Here is a 23,135-nt window from a genome sequence, read left to right as displayed (position 1 = left end):
CTTCTCGACTCCTCCTGCACTGCGAAATGACACAGTTCATTTCAATGTGCAAATTTATACCAGCCATTTCCTCCTCGTCCCGTCCCGTGGTCACTTTGATCACATTTCCGTCCCCTGTCCACACCTGTGGAGTAACGGTCAGCGCGTCTGGCCGCGAAACCAGGTGGCCCGGCTTCGAGTCCCAGTCGGGGCAAGTTGCCTGGTTGAGGTTTTTTCCGGGGTTTTCCCTCAACCCAATACGAGCAAATGCTGGATAACTTTCGGTGTCCACACCTGTGGAGTAACGGTTAGCACGTCTGGCCGCGAAACCAGGTGGCCCGGGTTCGATTCCCGGTCGGGGCAAGTTACCTGGATGAGGTTTTTTCCGGGGTTTTCCCTCAACCCAATATGAGCAAATGCTGGGTAACTTTCGGTGCTGGACCCCGGACTCATTTCACCGGCATTATCACCTTCATCACATTCAGACGCTAAATAACCTTAGATGTTGATAAAGCGTCGTAAAATAACCCACTAAAAAAAAACTTTCGGTGCTGGACCTCGGACTCATTTCACCGGCATTATCACCTTCATTTCATTCAGACGCTAAATAACCTAGATGTTGATACAGCGTCGTAAAATAACCCAATAAAATAAAAAATTTACGTCTCCTTCGCGTATGTGGTACCTAAGAGGTTACGTCCATTTTCGGTTTTCCCCTTCAAAATTTTCTAGAGCCCTTCAGTGGAGCAGCGTAACCCGGAGTGAGACTAGTGGACAACAGGCTTGGAGCTCACATATTTAGTTTCTTGCAGCCCCCAACCCCTTGCAAGGACGCGTTTTTCGTACCTTTTAAATTTGTCCTCCCAATTCTCCTCTTTCAATTCAAAAGAACAGCTTTTGGCGATCACTACCTTAAGTATTGTGCGATGTAATTGAGTGTGGTCGGAACATTTGCACACGCAGGTAAACCCAATGCAGCGCCACCAAGCGAAGATACGGACCGGGATGCAGTGTGTTGGCCGGGCGCTTCCTTGCATGAGTGAGGAAGGCGTTGCGGGCGAATAAGAAAACGACAGAAACCTTTGGGGCCCTTCGTCTGTTTCAGTGCCCGAGGGAATGGGTCGGAGAAGAAGAAGTGGAAGGGTTTTTCTCTTCCCTCACAGCATCCAGCTCGTAGCTCCAGAGCCCCGTTTAACTCGCAGTCCGAACGGGCCAATCCTAAACCATCAACTGCAGCGGGCTGCAGGCGGGCGGGAAGGAAGGACGGGCGGTGTGCAGCATATACAAACCAACTCTTGGTTCTTCGGTGGGCACAGTTCAGTCAGTTGCATGGGAGCTGCTGGGGTGAGCGGGCTGGACTGGTTCGACTCGACTTCCAAATCATTGTTTCCAGCGACTGACCCACTGCACATGGACATCGCTTAGCTGTACTCCCTCGCCTCCGCAGTTTTAATCTTTTTTGTGTTGGTGAATTTTTTTATGATTTTTATTTCGACGTTTTAAGAACTAATTTCCAATAAACTTAAAATCATTAGACGTACAGATTCGGTGAAGGTGACGGTGTGGTCGTCGGTCTTCGTGCAGCTGGTATTCTAATACACCAAGGATGGATCTTCATCGGCACCTCCGGTGAGTACGCGATTACGTGTTCGTAATTTATGTACTGCCTTTATTGTGGTGCTTTGTGCTGACATGTAGTGGTCGTCTTCATTAAGCTGTGTTACAGATTACAATGACAAAAATTTCTTAAGCTGAAAACGGGACACTTACTAACAATACAGCTTCGCAGAAATCTTCCTCTCCTAATCGAACAGCATTCAGTACCCGAAATATGGATTTAATATTTGATTTTAAAATAATATAAGCGAAATGTAGGCATTAACTGTTAAAATATTTATCCTGAGTCTGTCTATAACAAAATTACAAAACAGAAAAAAGTGGCAAAATTATATTTCTCGTAAAACAAAATACAAAATTAGGTTACCCTACTAATAACCCTCTTATTGGGCATGTATATATATATTTTTACAGTTATATATTGTAAGAAATGAAAATATAAAAATTGGAGATTTATCCTTTGAAGAGGTGGAGAAATTGAAATGCCTGGGAGCAACAGTAACAAATATAAATGATACTCGGGAGGAAATTAAACACAGAATAAATATGGGAAATGCGTGTTATTATTCGGTTGAGAAGCTTTTATCATCCAGTCTGCTGTCAAAAAATCTGAAAGGTACAATTTATAAAACAGTTATATTACCGGTTGTTCTGTATGGTTATGAAACTTGGACTCTCACTTTGAGAGAGGAATAGAGGTTAAGGGTGTTTGAAAATAAAAGGCTTAGGAAAAATTTGGGGCTAAGAGGGATGAAGTTAAAGGAGAAAGTGTTACACAACACGCATTGTATTCTTCACCTGACATAATTAGGAACATTAAATCCAGACGTTTGAGATGGGCAGGGCATGTAGCAAGTATGGGCGAATCCAGAAATTCATATAGAGTGTTAGTTGGAAGACCGTAGGGAAAAAGATCTTTCGGGAGGCCGAGACGTAGATGGGAGGATAATATTAAAATGGATTTGAGGGAGGTGGGATATGATGGTAGAGACTGGATTAATCTTGCTCAGGATAGGAACCAATGGCGGGCTTATGTGAGGGCGGCAATGAACCTCCGGGTTCCTTAAAAGCCATTTTTGTTGTTGAATGAATTGTCATAAGAAGTTTCGGTATCTTCTTTTCCTTCAAGATACTCAAAAAGTCGAGGCACCTGCAATTAAAATTAACTTTAATAATTAGCAATGCCTTCAATGTGTCAACCTTCAATTATGTTTTTACGATGTTCATATTTTGTTCACTTTGGTGAAAACTCTTTCTACAGGATCATTGGTTCCAGTCAGGGATGGCCAAATTCTACAACTTTATCAATCTTTCTCAATTACGATTGTTGAAAAGAGAAGATGTCTTTACTATAGCGATAAACATCTGTCTTAGAAGTTGTCATTGTTATCTTGCACTCCTATGCGTTAAAAAATTGCATAAGATATTACAATACAGGTCCAAGAACTTTTTATAATGCCGATGTCTAAGAAATTGAAAACTGATCCATTTTTACATTAAAAAACGGGCCTGTCTCGTTCAAAACAAAATTACAAAGACGTCTGGTCATATTTCAATCAGAAAATTACTCACCGTCTTTCTGATGGATTAAGCGAGTCAAAAAGATCTGAGCGTGACACTTTAAAAAGACTTAATATCGAGGTTATCATACCAGAAGTGCGTATCAACAAATGCAAGGTTATTGAAATATTTTAATGGAATCTGTTTAGGTTTGGAAACAAACGTTTAAGGATTAAAATGGGCATGAAGGAGAATCTAAATGGCTCTAATGTAAAGATGAAGTTTTGTTGATACGCCCTTCTGGCATGATGCCCCCTCGATGTAATAGATTGTAAGCTTCGTCGGATCTATGAGTTTCTTCTCTAACATGTAAATGGTTCAATTTTCGGAGAGACGCTGGTTCGATGGCTGCTGTTGACTGATTGTTACAACAGTTTTCCCAATAAATTGTGAAATATTTATTTTCGTTGGTTATATTTCGATGATCTCCACCTCAGCTAAGGAAGCGAATTTACATATGTCATTTTTGCTCGAAAGTAATCATCATCACAACCTTCGGAAGTGTATATGCCACTAAATAGATCGAGGGGAAAGTACTCTATTTTTATTACAGTATTTTGATATCCGGTAAAATAATAATGGTTGCTCCATTTGTATTGTATTTTTGGGTGCCTATTCTTCTTTTATTCCCAGATTTACTATGCTTTTTTTCATTTTGGTCCAGGGAAAATACTCATCTTTAACGGGGAAGGAACCCAAGGATCGTCTCGGATTGTACCACTTTAACCAGTGTGCTGTTGTTGTAAACGAAGTTTTCACGATTTTCTTTATTGGACTTTGTTTCACTTAAAAGCTATTCTAAAATTTTAAACAGTCCCACGAAGCTAAACTATGGTCTCATGGGCTTACCAGACTTTGTATTTAGTCCATACCTGGCCCTTCTCTATATCGAATACATTTTTTAGATTGGAATATGTAAGATTTCCCGTTACAAGAGAACAATACCACGTCATATATACACAGAATACAATATAAGACATCAAGTTAACGAATAATATTGATGTCCCAGATGAGTTTCAAACCAAGATCGTGACTATTACGCAGTGTTGAAACTGCATCTTAGCTCTCGGATATAAAACGGCCGGTACTGAAGTTTAATATTGTAATTAAAATGAGAGTTGTTAATAAAATTTATGAATTAATGTCTCTTCTGCATAAATTTGAAAGATTTGTTGTACAGTGAGCTTTTATAACTTAATTTTATATCTCAGTTGAATAATAATAATAATAATAATAATAATAATAATAATAATGATAATGATAATGATGATGAAAAATATAACATTAATACTGTAATAATAATAATAATAATAATAATAATAATATAATAATGATGATGATAATAATATGATGATGAAAAAGATAACATTAATACTATAATAATAATAATAATAATAATAATAATAATAATAATAATAATAATAATCACGACGAAAATAGAGGAACAGGGCAATTCTTTTATTTCATTAGTACGTTTCATAAATTTCTATGTATCACAAGTTTATCTTTCATTTTTCAGAAGTAGGGACAAAATATGAGTATCTTTGTCCGTAAGGTCTAAGTTTTTTCACCTCTTAATAGTTGCCTGTGGTTTTACACAAAACATAGCGCTACTAATCTTGTCAGTATCTTAAAACTTGGTAGGCCTACGATTTTTAGTAGGTTATTTTACGACTCTGTATCAACATTACAGATTATTTAGCGTCTGAATGAAATTAAGATGATAATGCCTGTGAAATGAGTCCGGGATCCAGCACCGATAGTTACCTAAAGAGAAAACCTCGGAAAAAACCTCATCCAGGTAATTTGCCCCGACCGAGATTCGAACCCGGGCCACCTGGTTTCGCGGCCAGACGCGCTAACAGTTACTCCAAAGGTGTGGACTAAGCCTACAATAACATACACAAATCTAACCCAACTAACTTAATCTTAGTAACAAATAAATGACTGAAATAAAACTCGTGTAGTACACTCCATAATAAAACTGAAGACAGCAGAAAAGGCAAATAATACCATAAGACATTAATATTAAATTAATTTAAGAGTGATTCCATTTATATTTGTTCGTTCTAACATATTCCATAGCTTCTAATTTTTTTTAACTCTGGTACAAATTCTGAATAGATCATATTAATGTCCATATTGATGAGGAGTTCCGCTTTAACCAAATCAACAGAAAGCTTGTTCCTAACGTTAGTCCACTTGAAGGTCATATGAAAGAAAACCCTCTCTACATAGGCATTGGAGGGTGATACAACCAAGGCTCAGGACACAACCTCCGCTAAAACAGGCAGACTACAATGCTTAATCCCTACGCATTTCAAGCCCTCACTCTCTTTACCCCCTTCTTCATCTAAAATTTAGTTTGTTTGTTTCAGGACCTGGGGAAAATTACTTTAATGAATTAAATTTTACAATTTCCAAAAATCGGGACGATTTTGGCATCATGGCGTGATGCGGAACAACCAAGTCGAAATCTATAATGTTCCGCGAAAATCGGGATAGTTGGTAACCCTGAATCTATTGACAGTTTTATATTCCTGTTGGGACTTACGTACTCTAGAGTCTACATTTTTTTTAGGGTTTTGCTACCAATAATATGCAGATATGTAGTGATTCCCATGACAGGAAATAAACTTAACACTGGTTTCTATGTCTTGGATAACGCAGATCACCTCATTGTCAACGGATAAACACATACGAGGTGAACCGCAAGTAATGTAATTAATTTCAGGGGGTTATTCTCTGAGATAGCCTATTTCAAACAAGAAGTTTAATACAGTTTTACTCGTTTTTGCTTCATTTTGGAGTCAAAAACTGTTTTATATTAAATATTTGATAGTGTGTTTTGAGATGGGGCTAAGAGGGATGAAGTTACAGGAGAATGGAGAAAGTTACACAACCAGAACTGCACGCATTGTATTCTTTAACGGACATAATTAGGAACATTAAATCCAGACGTTTGAGATGGGCAGGACATGTAGCACGTATGGGTGAATCCAGAAATGCATATAGTGTGTTAGTTGGGAGGCCGGAAGGGAAAAAGACCTTTGGGGAGGCCGAGACGTAGATGGGAAGATAATATTAAAATGAATTTGTGGGAGGTGAGATATAATGATAGAGACTGGATTAATCTTGCTCAGGATAGGGACCAATGGCGGGCTTAAGTGAGGGCGGCAATGAACCTCCGGGTTCCTTAAAAGCCAGTAAGTAAGTAAGTTTTGAGAAATCTTTTGATTTAATTTCCAATATGCTCAGTCAGTTTAAGAGAACATTGTATTATGATAATAAATGATTGAAAGAATTTTAGTTTTGTCCATTAAATGTGCGAAAATGTTATCCGAACAAATGTAATTTTTTGTTCTGCAAAGGAATTTTACAATTTTATATTTGGACGCATCAAATTTCAGCACATTTAAAGGAGAGAACTAAGTCTTCCAATAATTTATTACCATAATACTCTTCCCTTATAAATTGACTGAGCATATTATAAATTAAATAAATGGCGTCCGCACCTGTGGAGTAACGGTCAGCGCGTCTGGCCGCGAAACCAGGTTCAAATCCCGGTCGGGGCAAGTTACTTGGTTGAGGTTTATTCCGTGGTTTTCCCTCAATCCAATATGAGCAAATGCTGGGTAACTTTCGGTGCTGGAACCCGGGCTCAATAATTCACCGGCATTATCACCTTCACCTCATTCAGATGCTAAATAACCTAAGATATTGATACAGCGTCGTAAAAAAAATACTAACAAAAAAAAACAATGGCTTTCCCAAACACGTTATGAAATGTTTAATATAAAACAGTTTTTATCTTCAAAACGAAGCAAAAGTGAGCAAAATCTATTAGACTTTTTTGTTTGAAATATCTCAAAGAATAATCCACTGAAATTAATGACATTACTTACTGTTCACTCTTTATGTTATGTTCTAGGTGAGATTCGAACTAAGACCACAGTCTAGTATATACAGTCGCGAAGCTCAATATGTAGTAAATATGCAAACATTAGATAGTTGCTCACCACTAGGATCGCTAATATCGCCCCATTACAGGCAATGCAAAATAGAACCGTCACAGTCTATTGTTTCTAGCACCCTCAAAACTCAAGCTTCGTGACTGTATATAGTAGACTGTGCTAAGACCGTGGTTATCATGCATCTTTGAAGTTGTTCTCTGTAGGAGTTGTCTATAACAACATGTCGGCTTGTTTGTCTTTCATCTATACGAATTCATTAAGTTTAGTAATGTAAATGTAATATCATGTTGTATACAGTTCGATTAAGCCTTCAGAAGGAGGAAACCGTATGAAAGTCTAGGAATTGCAACTCGGTATATTTTACTTTCCGGTGTCATAATCCCTCTGTGCGCTTGCCGTTAATTTAAAGTGTTTAATATCAAAGCAACACACTGTCTGAACGGATATCAAAGTGAAGCGCTGCGTTCAATAGTACAGGAGTGTTTATTTTGAATGTGAATGAAAGAAAATCCGCTTCCTGCTGTTCTGTCATTGAACTCTTTGTTCAACTTCACAATAACTGAAGTTTATTTCTTCGCAACTACAGTACGTTGTGAATTATGTGATGTACGTGAATGGATCCATTTGTCATCGCGACCTTTATTCACGGAGAACAGCGGCGGAGGTGTCCTGCAGCTGAGATCTACAAGTGATAGTGAAAACTGCAAACAAAACCAGACATGACAGTACTGTTGTACAGTACATATCATGCAGGTGCTTCAGGCCGAAATGCTAGAGTTATGTAAAGAGATTGCAATAGCTACAGTATTGCAGCAAACGGAAGATTCTGATTAAATCTTTAGTTTTATAATAATATATATCGATAAAATACATAATCACGGCATTAACTACAGCTGCAGCTGGTCATGATATATAGGTTTACAAATGCAACTTGGAAGTTATTGTAATCGGTTCAGATCCCGTCTAGGGCACAGAAAGAATATGCTAAGTCATGTTTCTTAAGTTTTACAGAGGAGCATTTCTTAACTTTAATACACTACTTTTTAACTTCGCTCTAGAATATGCCATTAGGAAAGTTCAGGATAACATAGAGGGTTTGGAATTGAACGGGTTACATCAGCTTCTTGTCTATGCGGATGACGTGAATATGTTAGCAGAAAATTCACAAACGATTAGGGAAAACACGGAAATTCTACTTGAAGCAAGTAAAGCGATAGGGTTGGAAGTAAATCCCGAAAAGACTAAGGATATGATTATGTCTCGTGACCAGAATATTGTACGAAATGGAACTATAAAAATTGGAGATTTATCCTTCGAAGAGGTGGAAAAATTCAAATATCTTGGAGCAACAGTAACAAATATAAATTATACTCGGGAGGTAATTAAACGCAGAATAAATATGGGAAATGCCTGTTATTATTCGGTTGAGAAGCTTTTGTCATCTAGTCTGCTGTCAAAAAATCTGAAAGTTAGAATTTATAAAACAGTTATATTATTGGTTGTTCTGTATGGTTGTGAAACTTGGACTCTCACTTTGAGAGAGGAACAGAGATTAAGGGTGTTTGAGAATAAGGTTCTTAGGAAAATATTTGGGGCTAAGAGGGATGAAGTTACAGGAGAATGGAGAAAGTTACACAACGCAGAGCTGCACGCATTGTATTCTTCACCTGACATAATTAGGAACATTAAATCCAGACGTTTGAGATGGGCAGGGCATGTAGCACGTATGGGCGAATCCAGAAATGCATATAGAGTGTTAGTTGGGAGGCCGGAGGGAAAGAGACCTTTGGGGAGGCCGAGACGTAGATGAGAGGATAATATTAAAATGGATTTGAGGGAGGTGGGATATGATGATAGAGACTGGATTAATCTTGCTCAGGATAGGGATCAATGGCGGGCTTATGTGAGGGCGGCAATGAACCTTCGGGTTTCTTAAAAGCCAGTAAGTAAGTAAATAAACTGATAAGTATACAGTGGATGCGGGATGACTTATCGTTGAATGTAGGTGCACATTTACTATATTTTACATTTTTTTCATTCAGACCATTGGGCTGAACAGGTTTTAAACGTAAACAGACGACGTCAACATGCTACTGTATCTCCGTACAGTCAGAAGGAAAATAAAAATAACGTACTATAGTACATACCTTGCAAGGTTCAGTTCTCCTCATAATAATAATAATAATAATAATAATAATAATAATAATACCTGTTATGCCTGTGTATTTAGCGTAATGCCCTGTAATGTCGCTTCTGTGCACTAATTGAACAGTTGAACAAAGCGTTGCATTAAACGACTATATATTCTCGTAAGTTGTCAAAGCTGAATCATATTCGCCTATCGCTTAAAAGGTTTTGTATCGAGAGAATTTCTGAAGAAAACTTCTAAAATGGGGATCACGCGTACTAAATACTTGAGCAGGATAACACAACTGCGCACATTGCGTTGCAATGTTACTATGAACGGACCGGGGTTCCTTCGTTTTGTACGCTGCTGTACTCGCCAGGTACACAAAAGACGGACGGCGCGGCACGTGCCATATACTCTGATACGAAACAACTTCACTTTTCCTTACGTCATCCCGCATCCACTGCCTACTGATAAGACATCATTAGTTTACATCTCATATAGTACGAGTAGTTTAAGTTTCCATGTTTTTTACTGTTACTTAACGACTCTGTATCAACTACTGGGTTATTTAGCGTCGATGGAATTGGTGATAGCGAGATGGTGTTTGGCGAGACGAGGCCGAGGATTCGTAATAGATTACCTGACATTCACCTTACGGTTAGAGAAAACCTTGGATAAAAACCCAACCATGTAGTCGGCCCAAGCGGGGATCGAACCCGCGCCCGAGCGCAACTCCGGATCGGCAGGCAAGCGACTTAGACGACTGAGCTACTCTAGTGGCTAGTTACCGTGTTATAATGCAGAATTTTTGCCATTCTGATTTACTAGGAAGATAGTTCACTTTATGAGCTAGCAGATGGAACCAAAAAAACAAAAATGAACAAAAAGTGACTTAGCTTCTTCTTTCCGTGGAAACTTCATATGTATTATAAAGAGGATTTCCAAAATTAAGAAATTTGTATTAACCAGTAACAAATTTATTAGAGAGTTGCAGATATTTGTTGCACGAAAATTGCGTTTCAATATACCAAATGTCTATACAGAGTATTTATAAAACGTCTGAAAATAATAGCACGTGATAAAGGAGATGAAGTTTTGTAAATTCAGTAACTTATATGAAACTACCCTTGATTTGCAGATTTTTTGCCCTTTGTCAAATGGAACAAAACATGTTTTGACAGATTATTTTATATTAATTATATTAAAACACTGCATCCTATTATTAATTTCAAATTACTCCATTTAAGATATTTGGAGTGAATCTTGTTGTAAACTTGGATAAGAGTACTGTAAAATAAACATGTGTTCCATTAGACTATAGAATGATGTTTTATCAACTGCAATGATTATCTAGCGTTTCTGTGAAATAAGGGAGATAATGCTAGCGAAGAAGTCTGATTAGTGTAATGTGTAACTAGTAAGCGATGTATATAATGGAGGGGAAAAAAACTAACTAACCTATCCCATTATCTCCTGGCTTAGTTGCCTCATGATCCATGCCTTATTGGTGTCGCTTGTGAGGTTCAAACATGTCCTCGGACAGTTGACTAACAACAACAACAGCGGTTTACATGTCCAAATTATCCTAGTCATTGAGCTTTAATAAAATTTATTATAATTTTTATTTTTAATTGTCTTATTTAATTCCATGTTGGTTTGGATCCTCCATGTACCATCTTTTCTTTGATTGTTCTCATTATCCTACGCAAAATTTTCCTTTCAAAAATCGAAAGCTTTTGTTTTATTGTTTCCTTCAACACCCAGGTTTCACATGCATGTCACAATTGATCTTATAATTGTTTTATATGCCGATGACTTGGATATTAATTTACTTTTGAACAACATTTTGTTCGCAATGCTTTATGCCTAGTGCAATTCTCTCATTTATTTCTTCTTCTATATTATTATTTTGGTTTATAATGGATCCTAAATATTTAAACAAATTTACTCCTTCATAACTAATATTTTCTATTTTAAGATATTTTGTTGCTCTGTAAAAGAACTCCTGCGGAAAAAAATTTCGGCACACCGGGCGACGCTGATATAACCTCGACAGATGCGATCGTCGTTAAATAAAACATAATTAAAAAAAATACATAACTAGTAATATACTTTAGATTTGCTGTAGTCTGTTAGGCGATAATACGAGTATTCATTGAGGCTGTGAATCGATTCCCAGCAAGTTCGGAAACCTTTCATCACGCTCAGATGACTCATCGGAGCCCACCCAGCGGAGCAGAGAGGCTGCATCGCCGGCCGCTCGGGTTGAAGGATCGTCTTCACGCTCATGTCTTCATTCCGTAATTACCGCTGATGATGTCGCCGCCTCTAGCAGCGTTAGTCAAATGCAAGCGATATGGAACTGTTGTCCTTGGAGTTGATAAACCTGGCAGAATTCGTGGAATCTGTACAAAGCGGAGTAATGCAGGAGCTTTAATTTAATTTAAAAGTGAATTCCTTTTTCAGCAAGTCCGTTGCGTGGACGGACTGTACCAGTGATGTTGCTACACTCTGGCTTTTCACATTCGACAAGTTTGCTGAATCGTCTCTCGTAATTTACATAGCGACAAATTAAATTGTACTTAAGTTGAAGGTTACTTTGCGAGCTGCAGAGCCCGGCGCTGTCTTCTTGGTCAGAGAACGTGACTTCCTCCTTTTCAGTATAAATGGAAACCTGAGTTTCTCGGTGAATGAGAATCGTGAAGACTTATGACAAAGCAGCCAACATTTTTGTTCCTGGAAACTGATAATACTGACTGAGACTGGAACTTGTATGTCCTACGTAAATTAATCTGGACAAATTCGGCGTTCTAGTTGCTGATGGGACTAAAAATTTGAATTATTTCTTTAAGTTTATGTGGTATTTTCCGGAAACAGACACGATGTTAAGTCGTTCTAAAAACCTATCTAAATAGTACATTATGCAACGAGCCTATAATGGTAGTAATTAAGACGCGAGTATGTTTGTTTATGAAACGAGCGCAAGCGAGTTTCATAATTTTCATACGAGAGTCTTAATTACCAATATAGGCAAATTTCATACAACTTTTTATGCTCGACCATATTTCTAACTTGAAATTATTCATAAGTATTTATGTTATGGTTGTCTAACTGAAGAGCGGAACTGACCTTCTACATAGTGAGATGTGCGCAGACGCGAAAGTATTGATTTTTTCCGAGGAACGAATGTCATTGACCTTGATATAATCTAGAGAATAACATGAACATTAATATTGATATAACCTGGAAATTGATTTAGAATTGAAAAACGAGATGACAAATTGAATTTATTTGAATATTATTTGCAATTAACGCTAATTATTATAGTAACAGAACATATCCTTCTTCGACAGTATTGGATTTCCAGCCTCCGTGACGCTTCGCTAATTGTCTTTCGATTGCATATCCGAGAATAATCGATACTTGCGGTTTTATAATGGTATAATGGTGATTTCTCATTGGCTGAACAACTGAACTATAATTAATAGGTGTAATTTAATGAGGTGCATTAAAGGGCTACTACCAGGTGTATAATTACTACATTTCGGCATGGTCGAGCATAAAACTAATCTCTCTATCCCTGCAGACTATATTTTTACTATACATACTTTTCATTTCTACTATTTTTTACTTGTTATGCTCATATGACATAAAAAACCTTTTCCCGTATTCTCTATCCCACCTGATACTATATCCCTTACTTTCCTGATTCTTAGCCCTTACCGACATGTAACATGGTTAATTATTTCATACTTCTCGCTCACTTTGCTGTTTACATCACTTCACTAACTACTGTAATTTACTACTTTTAGACTATATTCTTACATTTTACATAATACAGAGTGATTCAAAACCTCTGCGACAAACTCTGAGGAGTGATAGATCTAACAATAAGGAACCCTTTTTGTTAAACAACCTATGTATTTTGACGCATTGTTTCGAAGTTACCGTTGAAAATGTTTTTTTGCGCGGGGGTATGTCAATGTATGCGAATGTGTGCACCCCTGTTTGTTTGTTGAGATGTTTGTAAGACATGAGAAGAGTTCTTGTTTGTTTACGTTTAATGTTCAATACCTTTTCCTTTCAGTTCAGTCTAATCATCAACTTATTTTTACTGGCAGAGTTAAGGCCATAAGGCCTTCTCTTCCACTCATTCAGAATAAAAATACATAGCAAGATATAATAACTGCAATACAGAAGACAGTGGAATAATAATAATAATAATAATAATAATAATAATGTCCCGTGCCGTGGCGTCGTGGTCTAAGGCATACTGACTAGGACTCGCGTTACAGAATGCGCGCTGGTTCGAGTCCTCATGGGGGAAGAAATTTTCTCATGAAATTTCGGCCAGTGTATGGGACGGGTGCCCACCCAGCATCGTGATACACTTGGTAGCGAAAATCCGGTTTCGCAGACCAGCTATAACGGCTGGGAGGATCATTGTGCTAACCACACGATACCTCCATTCTCGTTGGATGATCGTCCACCTCTGCTTCGACATGTGGACGTGAGGCCAGCAGCCGGTTGGTCGATCTCGGCCCTTCAGAGCTGTAGCGCCATGGAATAATAATAATAATAATAATAATAATAATAATAATAATAATAATAGTAGTAAGATCAAACTGCGGATTACGTCACACATACATAGATACATACATATATACAAACACACACACATACGTGTTCTGTCTAAGGGCAGGTCTTTCACTGCAAACCCAGCATTCTCCAATATTTCCTATTTTCTGCCTTCCTCTTATTCTCCGCTTAGCCTATGGTTCACATATCTTTATGTCGTCTATCATCTGATATCTTTTTCTGTCACGAACTCTTATCCCATTCACCATTCCTTCCAGTGCATCCTTCAGTAGGCAGTTTCTTCTGAGCCAGTGACCCAACCAATTCCTTTTTCTCTTTCTGATCAGTTTAAGCATAATTGTTTCTTCATTCACTCTTAACAACACAGCTTCATTTCTTATTCTGTCTGTCCACTTCACACGCTCCATAAATTGTGAAATAATTCGTAGCTATACATAAGAAAAGTCCCGCACCGTAGCGTCGTGTGTGGACTCGCGCTGGTTCGAGAACTTTCTCATGAAATTTCCGCCAGTGTATGGAACTGCAGTTGCTAAACCTCATTAAATGAAATTCTAACACTGGTTAGCAATTGCCCCGGATTTCCACTTGAAGTTGACGATTTGTAGTTTAGGAAGTAAGAGTAGCTTATTTGTGTTCCTTCTTCATATCAGGGATCGAACGCACGAACTGCAAACTCAATGCAAGTCGTTCAAGTCGTAATTGGCTATGCTGATTCCAGTAACTATACAAACACTGTCGCCCTAGAAGCAAATGTATATATGCGGCATCTCTCTGTAGTTATATGTCGTGAGAAAAGCGAGATTCCCGTGTGTGAGAAGGAAGAGTTTGCCGCCTGCCGTTAATAGGTCAAGATTCGTTTGAAACGAGGCCAAGGCTCATGCGAGCATAAGTGTCGACTGCGCTACGGAGGGAAGGTACTTTTTTCGATGGCCATTCATAACTAAGGAGCGGATTCGTATGTAATTAAATATTCTTTTTGCGTGTGATAAAAAACAATTAACGAAGTTAAAAATTCCGAACATGAAGTTTCAAGTTTAAAACCCGAATTTTATTTCACATAAAAACACATATTTTCACAAAAAAATTATGTAAATACATATTTTCAGGAAATCTATCATAAACACATAAATCTTGGAGGTCTTTTAATTAAATATTTTTTACAAGAAATTTTAAATATTTTTTAAACTAAATCAATTACATCACTCAGAAGTAGGCTATGTTATCTTTTTTTAAGAATTCTTGGTTGCTTCGTGTTTCTAAGCGCTGTGTGGTGTATCCGTGATCCATTTTCGTAATAGTATCGCCTCAAGTTCTGAGAACTGCTAGGCAGCATATCAGTGTTATTATTAGAGAATAAATTAACATGGACAAGGAGGAGAGATCTTGCAACACATAATTAGGAATGTTTATTGTTGCTGAAGATGATTTAATTCCACGTTTTGTTTGTGAAACACAACAGATAAGAGCTCTGGTATAAATATTATTTAATTTAAACAAATCTCTCGCCTCTCGCTCATGCCTATCAAGTAAGGCAATACATCTTGTTGTGATTCCCTGTTATCTGGCTTCGTCAATCGATATCCTTCAAGATATACTGAAAGATGGTTATTTAAAAAATGATTTGGCTTTCCTATTAGCAAATTTAAGCTTTTTGTGTGACACCATAAAAAACTAGAAACATCCAAAAACCTTTTGTCTGAAACAGGGAGGTGCGTGCCATGGAAATTAAACTAGACTCGCTACCAGGTTCAGAAGCACAATTACTAAGGGACAAATTCCAGACTGTGTTTGTGAAAAACAGTGGATATAAAAAAATGTGTAAAGTTGCTTAAGTATTGGAAGATGTGCCTGTAGGTGAAATTGACGGTGTATGTGTTTGTGACATTCCTCTCTTTAAATATGCACCTCTGACGTCCTGTGATGTGGAAAGATCGTTTTCACAGTATAAGTCGTTGTTCAAAGATAATCAGTATGAATTTGGAGATGACCTTTGTTGTTCACTGCAATTCTCGGCCAACTACTAGCACTCAAGTGTGGTTGATGAGTAGGCCTACCTAGTAACATTTTTTTTTTCAAGCTAAGTAGGCTAAGGTATTTTTGTCACATTTAAAAAAAAAAAAAATTTATTTTTAGCAAATATTTTCGTACTTTTTAGCACATATAAATCCGCTCCCTATTCATAACTATCCAGAGCAAGTGAGGTGGCAATTCAGCGATAATAAGGCAATGAGCGAATGACAACACAGAAGAGATCGAAGCTCTTTCATAGCCATTTTGTCTATTACGCATTTCAGATTACTTGCGAGAATTCCAAACTACTTCCTTTGTGAAGCCCTTTGGTAACTTGTTAAGACACGATAGGACTTCATGTGTCAGTAAATTTAAAACGTTGAGGTGATTTGCGCGTAATGATTGAAACACCGAAAGTAGTAGGAGATAATGATGTTTGATAGGCTGTATTTCTAAATTGGTGAAGGCTCACTTCGGACTCATTACGTGCTTCGTCTTTCGTTCATTCACTTGTTAGATCTGTCACTGTTATTGACTCACTTCAGCTGCACTCATTAATTAACTCAACCTATTTACACATTCTCCACTTCACCTATTTGGTCCATACATTTCTCTCACTTACCCATCCTCCTATTTACTTACCAATACTCACGCTGTTAGTCTTGTGACAACGTTTCCCACAACTCGTCCATTACGTAATACTCGCTCCCTCAGACACTCTCGGTCCCTTTCATACTCTCTCTCTTTCTCTCAGACACACACTATCGCTCTCAGACACTATCTTTCGCTCTCTCTCTCTATCTCTCTGACACTCTATCGCTCTCACAATTTCTCTCACACATACTCTCTATCTCGCTCGCTCTCTCTCTCACTCACACACACACACACACACACACACACACACACACACACACACACACACACTCACTCTATCGCTGCCTCTCACACATTCTCGCTCTCGCTCTCTCTCTCACACACATTCTTTCTCTCTTTCTCTTTCGCACTCTCTCTCACACTCTTTCACTCTGTCTCAAACACATACACACGTACTCTCACACTTTCTTTCGCACTCTCACACACATTCTTTCGCTTTCTCACTCACTCACTCTTTCTATCTTTTGTTCCCTTTCACACACTCTCTCTCTTGCTCCCTCTCACACGCTCTCTCTTTCTCTCTCTCTCACACACTCTCTCTCTCTCTCACTCACTCACTCTTTTTCGTTCTCTCACATTAGCTCTCACTCTCTCTCTCTCTCCGACACACACACTCTTTCGTTCTCTCACACTAGCTTTCTCTCTCTTTAGCTCGCTCTCTCTCTGTTTCTCTGATATACACACTCTTTCGCTCTCTCACACTCTTTCTTTCTCACTCACTTCCTCACACTCTTTCCCTCCCTCTCACACACACTCTACTCAAATCACTTCTTACTTATTCACTCTTCACTTACTCACTAAAAAAGTGACGGGAAAGCATTACTGTATTAAATTTGAATTATCCGTTGCTAAGCAAGTGATATCAGAATAATGTGACGTAACTGATTGCCATTGCTAAGCAATTGGCGTCAGTTTTTGTAATTTTCATAACATTTTAATCATTCGACACTCGAGCATAAACATTTCTCGTTGAGCCCCCATAACTCATTCAGCATTTCTCCTTTATCCTATGTGAGTTTTTAAGTACAGGTTAGAGTAAAGCCTATACAATGTAAGCACATACTTTTCGCTGATATATTTATTAATTTTTTACACTCTTCTTTAAATGTACCCATTTATTTGGGCCTTGCAAAAGCAGTTCAAGAGCCTCTATGATAGATATTTCGTGCTCTACATAATCGGAAGAATAGCTCGCTTCTTTAAAATTGTAAACCGACTAATAGCCTTAAATGAAAGGAAAAAGAACATAGATTGTGCACACAGTTCAATATCATGTAGAGAATGTACTACAGGACAATACTTACAAGTGAATTCGGGTAAATATTTATTTCTGTTCGACACTAGTGGCAGCGGAAGTACGCCAGATAGCTACGGTTCAACTCCTGGGCATCCCACAGCTCAGTCAGAGCTCTCGAGTCGGCGTGATAAGAGCTCTTGCCCGCGTCACGTCATTACGACAGTAAAACAGGATCTCACGGTGTAATGTGGAGACCTGAATTCTCTATTTCTTATCGCTGGTAATTTGTATCTTGTTGTGCATGGTTAGACAAAATTCACCGAAGAGAGATTCTAGTTGTCGGTACTTCGTTGTTAATGGTTACATTGACAAAGTTCTAACAAATTAATCTATGTTATATTTTAACATAATACCCTATAGTTATTTCATGTATAAAGTTGGACAAATGTTTTTGAATTTTAAATTTTAAAGCTTCCAAAACAAACACAAACCCAAAAATATTTATATACCTCAAATATACAATCTCCAAAATTAAATCCTTTGAATAAAACCCCACTAAAAATGGTATGTAACGTGAAACATTGGAACACGAGTTTTACTTATAAATGCGTTTCACTCATCAATAGGACTTGATAATAATTTCGAAATGTAAATTTATTGCAATCAGATATTAACAAAATCTTTTTCACTTAATACTGAAGTACGTATACATAAAACTCGTGAATTAATATCACTCATTATTATATATTACACATATCAAAATTTCATGGTTTACTATAAGGACAAAACAAAAATTCCAATATGTAACTTAGTAATTTACATATCGTAAGAACAATTGCGTTTGATGATGTAATATAATAGGCGAAAACATTCATACGTTATTTTAATAATCAACATGTATTAGCAAATGTTAATTTTTTATTAATGATAAGTCATAAGATTGATAAATTAGACACTATTTATAGTAGGTACTTAATAACTGACTTATCGGAAAAATCAAACATGAATTGGAAATGAGAACTGTTCAAAGAAAGATCGCACATCTCATGAATGCAAAACAGTAACTTCCTGGCCTGAAAACAATGAACGCGCAATATTCTAATGGCGAAGTGCATCAACATTGATTAAAAACGCAGTAATCATAGATTACGAAACGACGGTTAAACAGTAGCCGTGGTTAAAATGTAATTTATGTGCACCATTCATAATCACCGATTACTAAAACATGGCTAGTTGACACCTCATTTAACCAGAGTAAAGTCTATGATGGTACATTGTTTCTACAAAATGACTAAAGGAAAGCATCCATACCGCTGCAAAGATAATAGTCAACGTCTAAAAACGACTGCGCTCACTATGTTCTACATCGAAATGAACGTATCCTACATTTTCGCGTTGCATTTGTTTGCCTTTGGGCGCTGTTATATTTGTGAGTTCCATTTCTTTGTTTTTCAGTACTGTTAGGTTAAAATCGTACAAAATTGAAAATTGAATCCAAAAATGATTATATCCCAATGTTAGGTTGAAGTATCGATAGACTTAATTACTAGATTTAAATGTATTATATAAAAAAGATGGAATATCCATAAAGGAAAAGGATGCATAAGATTGGTCTGAATGTGTGTACGATCTTGGACCCCATTTACACCAGGGAATTGTGCATTATCCTAAGATCCATCCATAACCTCTCTTTGTTCAGCCAGTGACATAAAGGAAGAGATACCGGCAGTGGCGATTTCTCTTAAGGAGCACAGGAGCAGTGCACCACCTCTTCAAATAACACATGTTTTTAAATGTATGTCAATCAGCTACGGTAGACTATATGAGCGACATAATTCTTTATTATAATACTACGTAAAAATAACACTGCACGTGTACTGGTCTTGTTGACGCCTGGGACTTATGTTTACCGCTCGACACTTGCGGCACACTGTTCCATTGGAGCATGCGCAGTAGTACTGTTTCACTGGCAGGCTTTGGAGCATGGTAGGAAGGCAATACAATGTGCATAAGAGGGGTTAGGAGCACTTTCAGATGTGTTCTCAAGCTGTTTGCAGTAGTAGTTAGATCGTTCCATCATAAATGTTACAATGAATAGTGTGCAAAATCTTTTAAATGTGTAATTTTCTGTAAGACCTTTACACGAAAAGATCAGAATAAAGAAGATGGGTACACCTACACATGAATTAAAATTACAAGTGGCGAAGCATAGTAATAAAGAAGAGAAAAGAAAATTGAAAATTCGGACTTACGAAAAAGCAATATACGACTACAATATAAAATACGCTGTATTTTGTTTTGCTTGCCAATTGTTCGACGGCGATAATTTATTGACAAAAACAAGTACGTTTTATGAATTTTATTTATTGTTCTGTTTGAATTTAGGACTATGCGTAGTAACTAAATAATTTTGATTATCGTTCTGCAAGTATGATTGATTTGAATCACATGAATGAAAGAATTAAAAAACACGATTCTTCAGCTGCACACATCAACAATAATGTTAAAGTAGCAGTATTGGATCAAACAAACATGAAGACACAATTGGATTTAATATTGGATTGTTGAACTTCACAATGATAAAGTTACCAAGAACAGATATGTGCGTGCGGTTTTGTGGAGCTTTTGAATTGGCTTTAAGAGGTCACGATGACGGAGACTCATCTTTAAACGCTAGTATTTTTCTTGGCCTCATCAATTTCAGTTCTGAATTAGACGCACTCTTAAGGAACATTTGAAAAGAGCAACAGTGTTTGACACATCAAACACTATACAGAACGAAATCCTTCAAGCCATTTTGCATGTATGCCATGATGAGATTTCAAAGAAATAAAGAATGCTGTTGACTTTTTAGCAGTTAAGGCTGATGAGACGACAGACGTATCGATTTTTGAACGTGTGAACTTTGTTATAAAACGCAATATAGCTAAAACAATATTATTTACGGTGTGTTGCAGTAGAAATTGAACATTTTACTTTGCTATTAATGGACCTACATAGGAAACTAATTAACTGCAATTTCTTGACTAACGAAATTATATAAATCTATACCTATATAATATATTATGTTAATAGTTATGGAGTAGTTAGTACAAATAATGATAATGATAATAATAATAATAATGATAATAATAATAGGGTGTAATAATAATATGATAATCATAATAAATATTTGTGCACCACCACGATTATTTATGACCACACGCCACTGGATACCGGTATTCGAGTATTCCCTCTTAAAATACAGAAAATAACAGTTACATAGAATCGTAATATAAGCAGCCGATCCGTAGGAGAAATATGATTGTTCTTGTGTTATTTCAAGTGATCCATTTGTAGATTTTGATAAACGAAATCCCTCATGAAATTTTCTGTCACCTAATTCCTCGTAAGAATTCTCTCTTTCCACTAAAGAACCTTCACGCTCACGCTCTATCCAAGTAATTCAAGTACTGCACAATAATAATCGTCTTCGAAATAATCACCTGTGGTTCTGGCCACCATTTTGCTTTACTTGCTCTACTAATCGCTGGTTATCTCCTTTAACCGCTCATATTTGGCCGGTTAGAGATTACTGTGGTTAACCTCCTATTTAAGTCGTAACCGAGGTCGATCCACCGTAAAAGTGCTTAATCAGGGATTAGGTGACAATTTTAACCGATGGTTACACTAACCGACGTTGATGCACGTGGGCATAAGCGGGTTACAAATCCCCGTTTACTGTACAAAGTTCTCACGTTCTCGCTTAAAACCACGTGTGCCCCGAAGTGCCATGTTTCAGGCAGAGGATTATCTTGCCGTTTGGGAGGCAAATCAGACCCGCTTCTCGATGAGCGAAGTTCCTCCGTCTGGCCTTCACGATGCGCGTTGATGTAAATACGAAGAAAGAAGTTCAATTTCGAAATCTGTAGGGGGAACAGAGTTGCTGGTCCATTGATCAGTCTTTCACTCTCTCCGCGCCGGTCGGCAGGCCGCTCGGTTTGCTGCATCATCCGTCTCGGGCAGCGCTAAACGCGGATAACGGAACAACCGGGCTTCTCCTTTCATTAGACCGCACAAGTCGTGAGGACGAGTGGGTAGTGTGAAGCACTTGTGGATCCGCGGCCAGTCTTGTAACTACCGCGCGTCAACACTGCAATTTGTTAGCTATTAAGCTGTGATTAAATCGCCCAGACTCGATCGACAACTTGATAACATATTACTGCAATATGCAAGTCTTAGCGCACATATTCCACTTTAGAACTAAGATGCTCTAGAGAACAGTTTACAAACTACATGATTCATTCATTTATTGTTCTGCCCAAGGGCAGGTCTTTCACTGCAAACCCAGATTTCTCCAATCTTTCCTATTTTCTGACTTCCTCTTTGTTTCCTCGTATGATCCATATATCTTAATGTCGTCTATCATCTGATATCTACTTCTACCCCGAACTCTTTCCCCGTTCACCATTCCTTCCAGTGCATTCTTCAGTAGGCAGTTTCTTCTCAGCCAGTGACCCAACCAATTCCTTTTCCTCTTCCTGACCAGTTTTAGCATCATTCTTTCTTCACTCACTCTTTCCAACGCAACTTCATTTTTTATTGTCTGTTCACTTCACACGCTCCATTCTTCTGCATATCACATTTCAAATGCTTTTATTCGCTTCTCTTCACTTCGTCGTAATGTCATGTTTCTGCCCCATACAATGCCATACTCCATACAAAGCACTTCACTAGTCTCTTCTTCCATGTAACTGCTTATAGTAGCCTACACCCCAAGTATTTGAAGCTGTCGACTTGCTCTACTGCCTCATTTAGAATTCGCAAGTTTACCTTTATTTTTCTTCCTATGACCATGGTCTTCGTCTTGTTGGCATTTTTTCATCATCCCATACTGCTCACAGCTGTCATTTAGCTCCAGTAGCATATCCCTTAGTATCTTCTCCTTTTCTGCTAACAACGCCATCAACAAATCTTATGCACTTTAATCTTCTTCCTCCTATCACTCCTTCCATGTATTACTGAAATACTGCTTACTGTTGCCATAGTGCGGAAAGCAACGGGAAGCTACCGCATTTACCTTTCCCAAGAAAAACTGCAAACCAAAGAGGAAGGCGGAAAATATGAAAGACTGGAGAATGCTGGGTTTGCAGTGAAAGACCTGCCCTTGGGCAGAACACTATGAATAAATGAATGATTGTCATACGGTTACGGATCTGTTTTTTGTAAAAGTTTTGTACCAATTTTGAATTCCTCTTTACTACTGGAAATGCATAATATAATTGATTGAAGGAAATACGAAAAAAACTTTAATAAAGTTGGTGATCCCCAGGGTTTGAATCCGGCACCTCCTGACTACAAGTCTCAAATGTAGGTGTCTGAGCTAATTGTATTT

At 37.7% G+C, this 23,135-nt stretch overlaps 1 protein-coding gene across 5 annotated transcripts in view; it reads left to right on the top strand.

Annotated features, from left to right (window-relative positions):
• Positions 1 to 1,218: 1,218 nt before the first annotated feature.
• Ppn (proteoglycan-like sulfated glycoprotein papilin) overlaps positions 1,219 to 23,135 on the top strand; it is a 743,946-nt gene continuing 722,029 nt past the window's right edge. For all 5 annotated transcript variants that reach the window (XM_069817363.1, XM_069817362.1, XM_069817364.1 and 2 more), the window contains exon 1: positions 1,219 to 1,608. In XM_069817363.1, the coding sequence (XP_069673464.1) occupies positions 1,586 to 1,608 (23 nt within the window). In that variant the 5' untranslated portion in view covers positions 1,219 to 1,585. The remainder of the gene's footprint in view (positions 1,609 to 23,135) is intronic.

The sequence above is a fragment of the Periplaneta americana genome, chromosome 17 (genome assembly GCF_040183065.1).
Source record: "Periplaneta americana isolate PAMFEO1 chromosome 17, P.americana_PAMFEO1_priV1, whole genome shotgun sequence".
Taxonomy (NCBI): domain Eukaryota; kingdom Metazoa; phylum Arthropoda; class Insecta; order Blattodea; family Blattidae; genus Periplaneta; species Periplaneta americana.
This window is presented reverse-complemented; position numbering and strand designations above follow the sequence as displayed.